Here is a 12,632-nt window from a genome sequence, read left to right on the forward strand (position 1 = left end):
ACATAGCTGGGAGAATCGAGTTCAATGCCACGTGTTTGACCACTGCATGCCCTTATGCCTTGCACTCAATCCCTTTGTAATTAGTTCCAGGCCCTACCATGATGTGAACGACTAATTAGCACGCAGGACCCACAGCTAGGAGACCCGAGTTCAATTCCACCCTCGGCCATCTTTGGGTGGAGTTTGCATGTTCTCCCGGTGCATGCGTGGGTTTTCTCCGGGTACTCCGGTTTCCTCCCACATTCCAAAAACATGCTAGGTTAATTGGCGACTCCAAATTGTCCATAGGTATGAATGTGAGTGTGAATGGTTGTTTGTCTATATGTGCCCTGTGATTGGCTGGACACCAGTCCAGGGTGTACCCCGCCTCTTGCCCGAAGACAGCTGGGATAGGCTCCAGCTCTCCCTGCGACCCTCGTGAAGGATAAGCGGTAGAAAATGGATGTTATTTGCTTTGTCACCTATAACACAAAGCTTAGATTATGATGTTTTGTTTAGATAGCTACTATTGACTTTCACTATACTGTTTTTTTTAACATTTTAACCCATAAAATGTATTAAAGTGCATGCTTCAATTTCTCTGCATCCTTGATGGAAAATATTTGGACACCCCTAAAGCTGCATAAAAATCACATAGACAAGGAATATGGCCGCCGACTCGCGTGAACCCCGAGTTCTGTGGGGGTGCGAGGGCCCGTTCAACGCTGCTTTCAGCTTTAATTCATTTTGCATTGAAAAGCACATTGTTGTGTAGCCCACGTCATTGTTTTCTTTCACAGTGTTGTTTTAAACCCTTCACAGGATATTGAGGAATTTCAATTGAAAACAGTTGCTGCAGACTCACAACACATCTTGTATTCTGCTGCATAAGCCGACGATGCATTGCTAATAACCTGTTTTATTTGGTCATGCTTTTTACTCACTTTATCAGTCTGGGTCCAAAGGTATGTTTTAGCAGGAAAGCACACTTTCGCTCTTTGTTTAAAAGGCATTGAAAAGTATCAGCACCCTACGCTTGTAGTTCCTTAAATAAATACATCAAGGCTTTAAATAAACAACTTCAATTCACAGCTCAGGTTTCATTTGAATTGTAGAGTTCAGATGGGAATCATTTGTTTGTTTCACTACACAGCAAAGACAAGACCCTCCTTTTCTCAAGTTACACAGGAAGTAGCTGATGTAGTTCCACGGGGGTGGGATTCATGCCTAGCTAGAGATGTTACATAAGGTCACTGTAGACCACCCTGTGAAACTTCCAGTCATGTACACTTGATAAAAACATAGGTTTGCAGAGAAACAGAAAGCTTCTAAGGCTTCTCTTGAGTTTGTTTAGTGTTGTTGGGACAACCCGCTTAGAGTTTTTGTGTTTTTTGGACTCACATGTCAAGAAAGGCTGTAAGCCAAGCCTGCAGGATCTCAGCGAGACCAGATGTTACTGGACCTGACAAGGGAATTATAAGATAGCAACACAGACAAGGTGTGTTGAGGACCTTACACAGTAAAAGACTCCAATGTGGCGGATTTTATGATCCCCGAAGTCAAGCTGCCGGTAAATATTTGACAGACGGCAGCCCGAGGAGACAGCTGACTTCAGACAGAACCTCAACATTGAATGCGCTGCCGGAGTCGTAATTGATTCTTTTTGAGTCGCTTCCACTAAACTTTTTCACTTCAGTCATGTCAGAAGACAAAGAGCTGTCCTATACGGATGCCATCATGAAGGCCAGCAGCTCCTTCACTCGCTTCCCTCTCATTCCAGTAAGAGGGATTCCCCTCATGAACCACATCGCTAACAACTATGACGCCGTCGCAGCTTTTTGTCCTGATCCTTCAGACCTCCTCATCGCCACCTACCCGAAAGCAGGTACTAATCATTTCATAACAAATTAATCTGTTCTAGCCATTATAAAAGCTGTAACTGGTGTTTTTTTTACGGTGTATGAAAGTAGAGCGATCGATACGATGCGATACTTAGAGGTTATCACATGGTTTGTCTGGTATCAGGCCCCGTATCATGCCCCCAAGTGTCAGTATCCGGAAACCGGAGACAAACCCTCCTGTCAGTCCTTTACGACCTGACTGACCTGAAGTATTATGCGATTTGGGAAAAAAAACTTAAACTATATGAGGAAAGCAGGAAGTGAACAAATGTAACAGTTACTGATTGTAAAATAAAAAATAAAAAATAAAAAATAAAAAATAAAAAATAAAAAATAAAAAATAAAAAATAAAAAATAAAAAATAAAAAATAAAAAATAAAAAATAAAAAATAAAAAATAAAAAATAAAAAATAAAAAATAAAAAATAAAAAATAAAAAATAAAAAATAAAAAATAAAAAATAAAAAATATATTAGGAAAGCAGGAAGTGAACAAATGTAACAGTTACTGATTGTAAAAGTACCAGATGGAGGGGTAGGATTTAATAAGCTTTGCTTCTTCCTACTCCTTTTGGACATGTGGAACTGTGAACTGATTATGTGATGTTTTTTTTTACGGTGTATGAAAGTAGAGCGATCGATACGATGCGATACTTAGAGGTTATCACATGGTTTGTCTGGTATCAGGCCCCGTATCATGCCCCCAAGTGTCAGTATCGCACGCGGGGGCATGATACTGGGCCTGATACCAGACAAACCATGTGAAGATCTTATTATCACATACTATTTAATCATGAGCTTATTATCACGTACTTTCGTTTTTCCATCATGTAACGTGCCAGAGAGTTGAATTTTGATTTGAGAGAATCAGGCTCGTATTCATCCCCATTTTCTTTTCTGATTGATAAAATAATGTAGCGACCCTGACGTGTTCATGTTGACATGTTGTGCTCTTGAGTGTCTGACTGTTCCGCGTGACTGTGAATGCACCAGGGGTGGGGGCGTGTCTTGTTGAGGAAGCACTGTTGCGTTTTGCGTTACTGGCGGTGGTTGCAACGGTGTGGTTACGGTCAACAGTAGCCATTATTGTTGTGTAATAAAAGCTTGTTAGTGATCACAGTCGTGTCCTTTCCATAGCGTCGGCAACGACGTTACAATAAACATAGACACGTATTTGTCTAAATCAGGCGGGGGAATACTTTCTACCAGTCTTCGTTCGTTCTTGCAGTTGCAGTCGCCCTTGGTTTTCCGACTTGTATTTGCATTTTTAGTTTTTTCGATCATTTCAAGAGTGATAAAACGTTCCATTTCTAATATTCTGTTTGCTATTTTCCCTATTTGTCTTTCACCGGGAGTGTCAACCGCTGACATGTTGACAGAGCACAGACGGCAGCAAAACAAACACTCGTGCGCTGTTCTCTGATTGGTTGTTTCACGGGCACGATACCAGAGCAGCGCGCTCTGATTGGACAGCTACGGGGGCTGATACTGGACATGGTTAAACTCTATATTTTATCAGTATCACTGCCCTGGGCTTTGACATAGTATCATTTGGGCCTTTTCCCATATCATTCATGGGCGGTTTCTAGGGTACAGGGCCAATTAATACTGTAGTATGTGATAAAATGCGATACGATGCGATTCGATATGATTCGATACGATTCGATACGATTCAGTACAATTCGATATGATTCGATACAATTCAATTCTACTGTGAATGTTTGTTGATCTAGACATTAATCTTATGTTTATGTCATTCAAATTCAACAAAACATGGATTTTACTTCACTGTGGACTAATTTGGGACTACAACAGTGGACACTGTAAACATTCATTCATTCATTCATTCATCGCGGGGGGTGCTGGAGCCTCTCCCAGCTGTCTTCGGGGGCGAGAGGCGAGGTACACCCTGGACTGGTGGCCAGCCAGCCAATCACAGGGCACATATAGACAAACAACCATTCACACTCACATTCATACCTATGGACAATTTGGAGTCGCCAATTAACCTAGCATGTTTTTGGAATGTGGGAGGAAACCGGAGACAAACCCTCCTGTCAGTCCTTTACGACCTGACTGACCTGAAGTATTATGCGATTTGGGAAAAAAAACTTAAACTATATGAGTAAAGCAGGAAGTGAACAAATGTAACAGTTACTGATTGTAAAATAAAAAATAAAAAATAAAAAATAAAAAATAAAAAATAAAAAATAAAAAATAAAAAATAAAAAATAAAAAATAAAAAATAAAAAATAAAAAATAAAAAATAAAAAATAAAAAATAAATTAGGAAAGCAGGAAGTAAACAAATGTAACAGTTACTGATTGTAAAAGTACCAGATGGAGGGGTAGGATTTAATAAGCTTTGCTTCTTCCTACTCCTTTTGGACATGTGGAACTGTGAACTGATTATGTGATGCATTCAATTGTAATCTGATGCATGTTCAAATGAAATAAAACCATTACCATTACCATTTCAGGACATCTAGCACAATCATGGTTTGCACTGCTAGTTGTTGGACTTTGAATATTGTTTCTTTGTCATTTAAACATGGAATTATATCACTTATTGTGATTTGTTGGAATGACATGAAGGTACAACATGGACCCAGGAGATCGTGGATCTGCTTCTTCACAACGGAGATGCTGAAATCTGTAAAAGAGCCCCCATAACGGTCCGGAGTCCTTTTCTGGAGATCTGCTCCCCACCACCCATCCCTTCAGGTGCATTAACTTTTGGATATACTGTATACCAAATCTAATGAGATGTAAACACTCCATGCCTTTGCAAATACTGCATTATCGACACTGCCAGACAGCCATTAATGTTGCTATTATGCGCCGTTTGTTGTGCAATACATCTCTTAGCATTATAATGTTTCTATTTAGATTTGGACAGTTTATTTCCTCCAACTTGTAGGGTCCAGTGACATCCTGGAAGTCTGGAGGACAATTGCTGAGTCAGACTCTGCCATTGTCCATTTTAAATTGAGCACATTCAAGTCAAGAGCCAGGCTGGTTGTCAATGGCAGCCACATGAGACACATACACACATACAGAAAGGAAAAGACAAACTGTAAATCTAGCTCAATCACACCCGTAGCTCACAAAGCACGACCTTGCATGCTCTGTTGTGCTTCCCACGTCACTGGAGAAACAGGATTGGCAAGTAGTTAACATGAGACGGGAAGCTGTGATTTGAAGAAACTGGTTTAGGTGTTTTATAGTGGCCTTTTATTACGTGTGCACAATATTATGTGTGCACAATATGCAATTAGCAATTATTAAAGCAGTAGTTTGCACTTAAATAATACTAATAATAATACATTTTATTTGTACAGCGCTTTTCAGAGTACTCAAAGATGCTTTACAGTAGAGAAAAAGAAATAAAAATAGAGTAAAAACAGAGTAAAAGATGCATTAATCTTCCTCTTGTGTTAGGGTCCGCACCGACCTGTTTTACATTTTAATGCATAAAAAGAATGACATAAAATTTGTTTATTGCATCAAGGCTTTTTGACTTTGTCACGAAACTCTATTTCAACAAAATAAAACCAAAAAAAAATTTTTTTTTACTAAATTTTAAAATGTTCTGGTTGAAATTATGACCACTGTATTGTTAGGGTCGGTTTCGACCCGGTAAAAATAATATGATAATAAAGCAATATTTTGAGCCAAAACTGAAATCCTAAGTGTACAATTAGCCAACACAATAACAACCAGCTCCTCTTCTCGTCATGGAAGCTTCAGGGGATTCTCATTTTCACCGCTTTTCCAGTATACCAGCAGAAAAACAATGTCCAGTTTACATGTGAGGTGAATTCACTCATTTGATTGGCTGATTTCACATTTACAATTTGGATCATGGAAAGAATGGCAAGAAGTACAGTGAACCAAGATCTGGACCACATTTTTGGTGACAACGAGGGAGAGGACAAACCAATATAACCATTGAGATGAGCAGGAGGACAACTTGGAGTATGATCCAGAAGACACAGATGATGCAAATCAGATGAAGAAATTGCTGTTGGTGAAGCTGTTCTATATCCCTCAGTAATAGCCAGGTAACAAAAGAACCTTCAATTTATGAATATGATTCTTTTGAGGTTCATTTTACCATTTTTTGGAAATTGAAATGGAGGGGTATAGTGACAAAAAATGCCCACACCAAAAGTATTAAAACCAACATTTTCCTGGATGAGGAAGCCTAAGAAGGTAACCAAGACATGAGAAGCAAATTTGATGGTAACTTATTGTTTTTAGTGTATTTTATAGCTGATTTAATACATGGGTCAAAACCCACCCGCTAACATAAGAGATGACCCTATGGGAAGTAAATAGCTCTGTTGTCTACTTTCCAGTTGCCAAGGGAGGTAGGTATTTGTTGTCTACCACAATGCAGCATCAAATGTATAGCAACAGTAATTATAGATTATCACATACTACAGTATTAATTGTCCCTGTACCCTAGAAACCGCCCATGAACGATACAGGAAAAGGCCCAAATGATACTGTGTCAAAGCCCAGGGCAGTGATACTGATAAAATATAGAGTTTAACCATGTCCAGTATCAGCCCCCGTAGCTGTCCACTCAGAGCGCGCTGCTCTGGTATCGTGCCCGTGAAACAACCAATCAGAGAACAGCGCATGAGCGTGAACACACAGTTTACACTGTTTAGATATAATACATGTAATAAACTGAAAACTTTCTGGAAACAAAATGGTCTTTTGATTAAATAGTACGTGATAATAAGCTCATGATTAAATAGTATGTGATAATAAGCTCATGATTAAATAGTATGTGATAATTATAGGTTATCACATGGTTTGTCTGGTATCAGGCCAGGTATCATGCCCCCAAGTGTCAGTATCAGTAAGTGTCAGTAAGTGTTAGATACTAGCACGTATATTATCACATACTATTTAATCATGAGCTTATTATCACGTACTATTTAATCAAAAGACCATTTTGTTTCCAGAAAATATTCAGTTTATTACATGTATTACAGTAAACCTCGGATATATCGGATTCAATTGTTCCCACTGGTTTTGTCCGATATAAGCGAAATCCGTTACATACGTATACCGGAAAATGTCCGTTTTACGCATATATCGGATTTATATCCGGTATATGCGTAAATCGGATTTTATCCGTTCTAAAAAGGCACTTCCTTGACTATGTTTCCAATGTACCTGGACGCGCAGGCAACGCTGCAAATGACGTCGTATAGCGGCCTGTCACGATTCGGCGAATCGGAGCGCCACGATGCGGCCATCCGATATATGCGAGGGAAATTTAATGGAAATGCATTGGAACGGGACTGGAGATTTTGTCCAAAATAGGCGAAATCCGTTATAAAAAATCTGATATATGCAATGAATTTTTTACAGAAAAATTGGTTCTTTTTTATCTGTCCGTTGTGAGCGAATTTCCGATATATCCGAATCCGATATATCCGAGGTTTACTGTATATCTAAACAGTGTAAACACAATAATTGCAAAAATATTTCAACAATAATATTTTATCAACAGTCTTATCTTATCAATGTCTGACAATTAAAGTTCCATTAATCAAGTTTGGGTTTTTTGGTGACTGGAGAAGCACTAGGCACTAAGCACTCGTGTGCTGTTCTCTGATTGGTTGTTTCACGGGCACGATACCAGAGCAGCGCGCTCTGAGTGGACAGCTACGGGGGCTGATACTGGACATGGTTAAACTCTATATTTTATCAGTATCACTGCCCTGGGCTTTGACACAGTATCATTTGGGCCTTTTCCCGTATCATTCATGGGAGGTTTCTAGGGTACAGGGACAATTCATACTGTAGTATGTGATGATAAATAGTATGTGATAATAAGATCATCACATGGTTTGTCTGGTATCAGGCCCAGTATCATGCCCCCGCGTGCCAGTATCAGCCCGAGACATACCAGACAAACCATGTGATAACCTATAAGTAGCACCACCTTCTATTGACAGTATATACTGTAAATTCAATGCCCAGGTCTTGATCTCCTGAAGAAGACGGCCCCCCCGAGGATTATTAAGACACATCTACCATTTCAACTGGTTCCCACAGGGTTTTGGGAAAACAAGTGCAAAGTAAGTCGCTAGGACCGACAGGGATGACTTAGACCAGGGGTGTCAAACTCATTTCGCATCGTGGGCCACATACGGCCTAGGGAGATGTCAAGTGGGCCGGACCATTAAAATTATACCATACTCTGCTATAAATAACCAAAATATCATGTCTTTCCTTTGTTTTGGTGTAAAGAAGCACAAGAACATTAGGAAAATATTGAAATTTAATGAACTATCCTTTTACAAAACATTTCATGAAACACCTCATATTTCCTTAGACAAATGTGCAATTTACTTTTATCATTCACAAATATGCATTGCAACTGATCCCACTGATTGTACAAAGGCACAAAACTTTAATTGGTACTGAAAAATACAGTAATGCACTTTAAGAGTTTTAAAGAAAGGGATTTTTAAACCACTTACACATACGCATATAAAATCTAAATGTAATCCCTGCGTACACCTTACAAACTAAGGAGAGTGATTTTAAATGTGTAATGAAGAAAGTGTTCGCCTGTCCTGTAAATCTGTAAACTTCATACATGAAACATACATACACATACAATATATACTGAAAATTTATGGAGTTGTATGAACAGTAGAATTCCATCACACAACTTTTGTTTTGAAGCTGCTGACTAACATTAAAGTGCACATTTTTTAAATCACCACAGTAAGGATTCATCTTCACAGAGCTGTATTCTTTCAATGCAAACAGTAAGCCGTCATATTTTTCGCTGTGATGAGTCTCGTAGTGGCGTCGAATATTATATTCCTTCAATACCGAAACTTGTTGCAAACACACCAAGCACAAAGGTTTTCCGTGCATGTCTGTAAATAAATAGGACGTGGTCCATTTTTCTTTGAAAATTCTACACTCCTTATCTACTTTTCTCCGTTTGGATAACGACATTTTGGCTAATGAGGGTGTAGCGGAGAGGTAGAGACCAAGGTATTAACAACGTCGTAACAAGCAGCAGATGGCGCATTGATATCGTCTGCTGTTTTCAGTCTGTCTCAGTGATGCGGCTTGTCTTCTACTCTGATGGAAAGAGTGCGCCCCTTAGCGGATAATCCATGAATTGCAGCAAATTAAAAATATTAATTCCATGTCTTTTATGCATTTTTTCCACTTTCAAATTATCCTGCGGGCCTGATCGAACCTCCTTGGGGGCCGGTTCCGGCCCGCGGGCCGTATGTTTGACACCCCTGACTTAGACGATCACTGACAGTGATTAATCAATGCCATGATTAAATAACTTCCTTCTAGTCTGGTTTTTAATTGCCGTCCTGTATCACGTCTATGAAGGTGATCTACGTGGCCCGCAATCCTAAGGACAACATGGTGAGCTACTTCCACTTTGATCAGATGAATATGACCCAGCCTGATCCTGGACCCTGGGAGGGCTACATCCACAAGTTCATGCGTGGAGAGCGTATGTCAACTGCGTCATAAAACAGTACATTTACGTATATGAACTGCTGCCATTCTTAACTACCATAGAAGCGTAAAAAGAAGTTAATCACCATATAATAACTACAATAACTGTTGCTTCTGCAGTGGCATGGGGCTCCTGGTATGATCATGTCAAAGGTTATTGGGAGGAACGAGAGAAGAAGAACATCCTTTATCTCTTCTACGAAGACATGAAAGCAGTACTGTATCCATAATAATAAGCTAATTATTATGATTTTTTTTCTTTTTTAGTTTGCAATCAAACCTTGTTGTTTTTCTTACCCAGCATCCTCGGCGTGAAGTGGAGCGCATCATGAGGTACCTGGATGTGTCCCTCCCTGATGATGTCATCAGCAGAATCGTGGAGCTGACGTCATTCAAGAAAATGAAGGAGAACCCCATGGCCAACTACAGCTTCATTCCTCCTCCAGTTTTTGACCAGTCCATCTCCGCCTTCATGAGAAAAGGTTCTTCAGAACATCAATATTAATATGCTAGTCCAGGGCTATTCAACTGGCAGCCTGGGGGCTACATCAGTCCTGTGAATTACAAGAACTGGGCCGACGGTTTAAAATATTTTTTTGCATCAGGTTCCTAAACAGGCTGCACGGTGGGCGAGTGGTGAGCACACAGACCTCACACACCAGGGTTCAATTCCACCCTCGGCCATCTCTGTGTGGAGTTCGCATGTTCTCCCCGGTTTCCTCCCACATTCCAAAAACATGCTAGGTTAATTGGCGACTCCAAATTGTCCATAGGTATGAATGTGAGTGTGAATGGTTGTTTGTCTATATGTGCCCTGTGATTGGCTGGCCACCAGTCCAGGGTGTACCCCGCCTCTCACCCAAAGACAGCTGGGATAGGCTCCAGCACCCCTGCCACCCTCGTGAAGATAAGCGGTAGAAAATGAATGAATGAATTTCCGGGCTGCACAGCGGATGAGCGGTTAGCGCGCAGGCCTCACAGCTATGAGACCCGAGTTCAATTCCACCGTCAGCCATCTCTGTGTGGAGTTTGCATGTTCTCCCCGTGCATGCGTGGGTTTTCTCCGGGTACTCCGGTTTCCTCCCACATTCCAAAAACATGCTAGGTTAATTGGCGACTCCAAATTGTCCATAGGTATGAATGTGAGTGTGAATGGTTGTTTGTCTATATGTGCCCTGTGATTGGCTGGCCACCAGTCCAGGGTGTACCCCGCCTCTTGCCCAAAGACAGCTGGGATAGGCTCCAGCACCCACGCGACCCTCGTGAGGAAAAAGCGGTAAAAAATGACTGAATGAATGAAAGGTTCCTAAACACATCATAACGCTGTCATATACGTGATCTTTAACGAGTATTTTTGGCAGGAGGTTCTTAAAATCAGCATAGCTCTCCTGTCATTAAGAAGATATTTAAAGCGGCTCTATAATGCTCAATTTCCGTCCCTTTGTATTGAGTTGTGGAGCAGCTACATACGATAACCTGCACAGAAAGCTTTCTCGATCTTCCAGTATTTGCACCTATTACAGCTGTATTTCCAAAAGGTTCTCTTTTCATTTATTCCACCCATGGCCCGCCTCCAAGCACACCCACTGCACTGTGATTGGCCACACTTCCAAGTACTTGCCACAGTGAACCTGACTAAGTTGAATAGCCCTGTTCTAATCTGAGACGAGTGGTTAGCATGCAGGCCTCACAACTAGGAGACGCGAGTTCAATTCCACCCTCGGCCATCACTGTGTGGAGTTTTCATGTTTTCCGGGTACTCCAGTTTCCTCCCACATTCCAAAAACATGCTAGGTTAATTGGCGACTCCAAATTGTCCATAGGTATGAATGTGAGTGTGAATGGTTGTTTGTCTATATGTGCCCTGGGATTGGCTGGCCACCAGTCCAGGGTGTACCCTGCTTCTCGCCCGAGGACAGCTGGGATAGGCTCCAGCACCCCCGCAATCCTTGTGAGGATAAGCGGTAGAAAATGAATGAATTAATAATCTATTATTGAGCAACAGTGGCCTCTTGTGACCATTAGAGTTCCTGCATTGGTGTTTAAGCTTTACTTAAAGCTTTACTTTTTACATTTGTCTGCTTTAAAATGAATTGCCGTCAGTTCTGTATCCAACATTCTAATATCTGTCTTTTCTTTGTTTGGTCCTAAACAGGAGAAGTCGGTGATTGGAAGAATTATTTTACGCCAGAAGAGTCAGCACAGTTTGATGAGGACTATGAGAAGAAAATGAAGCACGTCAACATACCATTCCGAACACAGCTCTAAATCGACTAGATGGCGTTACTTCTCAATATTTACTACAATTTAAAATCCCAGTAAAATCAAACAATGTTTACATATTGTAGGCATGAGACCGTTTGTTTAGTGGCATGTAGACGCTAGTCTATGGATGCTAGCTAAGTACCAAGATACAGTTTGCGGTGGTTTTCATTGATATAACGGCAGACATCTGCCTCGTACTTGATAGCTGCTTGATGCATTCAGGATTTGGAATGTAGTAAAGAGTAGCAAAGAGTTAGAGAATTAAAGAAATCGTATAAAGAATATTTACCGGCAAAACCTGTAATGTATGTATTCATCATTAATGTATGCATTTTACCCATTATATACATAAATGACTTCTATGTACAATACAATAAATGTAATCGTATTACTACTGTGTATTCAGACAAATTTTACCATTATTGATCAAAACCTTTTTTCTCTGAAAATGGTCTGTTTTGTTCTGCAAACACATTTCATTCATCTTAAATCGATAATAATTTATAAATAAATACGGCTGCAAGCCCTCCCTGCAAAACAGAAGCTACGCACCAGACATGTATAAACAAATTAAAAGCAAAATAATAATAAATAAAAAAAATAATAATTAAAAGCAAAATAAAACCTCTGCTCACAGACTACAACACAGTGGGATTATTACACAACAGCAAATGAAACACGCTTCAACAAGGACACAAAAACGCCACAGCTGAATAGCAAAGAACCAGTGAGGTCAGTGAGTCAATAATTTCTTGTGTCCAGCCAAGTAGGTTGTTCATTAAATTCAAACCAAAATTTGAACTTTGAGAGTGTAGTGCAAATAAGGTTAGACTGGCGTGGAGTGATTTATTATCTAAGACCTTGTTCGCCTTATTATACAAGACACAATAGAGCACATTTCTAACCTTATACTGGCTAATGACTAACTAAGGTGAATGCAGTTTAATGTAAGGTGTTCACATG

The 12,632-nt window shown here is 40.1% G+C and overlaps 1 protein-coding gene across 2 annotated transcripts; it reads left to right on the forward strand.

The window, feature by feature from the left end:
• Positions 1–1,216: 1,216 nt before the first annotated feature.
• Positions 1,217–12,088, forward strand: LOC131109895 (sulfotransferase 1B1-like). Of its 2 annotated transcripts, XM_058062376.1 has the most exons (8): positions 1,217–1,477; positions 1,760–1,864; positions 4,473–4,601; positions 7,884–7,981; positions 9,273–9,399; positions 9,525–9,619; positions 9,706–9,886; positions 11,560–12,088. In XM_058062376.1, exons 2-8 carry the CDS (start codon positions 1,777–1,779, stop codon positions 11,670–11,672), a joined length of 831 nt encoding a protein of 276 aa, XP_057918359.1. In that variant the 5' UTR covers positions 1,217–1,477; positions 1,760–1,776; the 3' UTR covers positions 11,673–12,088. The 2 variants fall into 2 exon arrangements, with proteins under 2 accessions (XP_057918359.1, XP_057918358.1); XM_058062375.1 differs by having other exon boundaries at positions 1,217–1,864.
• Positions 12,089–12,632: the final 544 nt, after the last annotated feature.

The sequence above is a fragment of the Doryrhamphus excisus genome, chromosome 22 (genome assembly GCF_030265055.1).
Source record: "Doryrhamphus excisus isolate RoL2022-K1 chromosome 22, RoL_Dexc_1.0, whole genome shotgun sequence".
NCBI classification, from domain to species: domain Eukaryota; kingdom Metazoa; phylum Chordata; class Actinopteri; order Syngnathiformes; family Syngnathidae; genus Doryrhamphus; species Doryrhamphus excisus.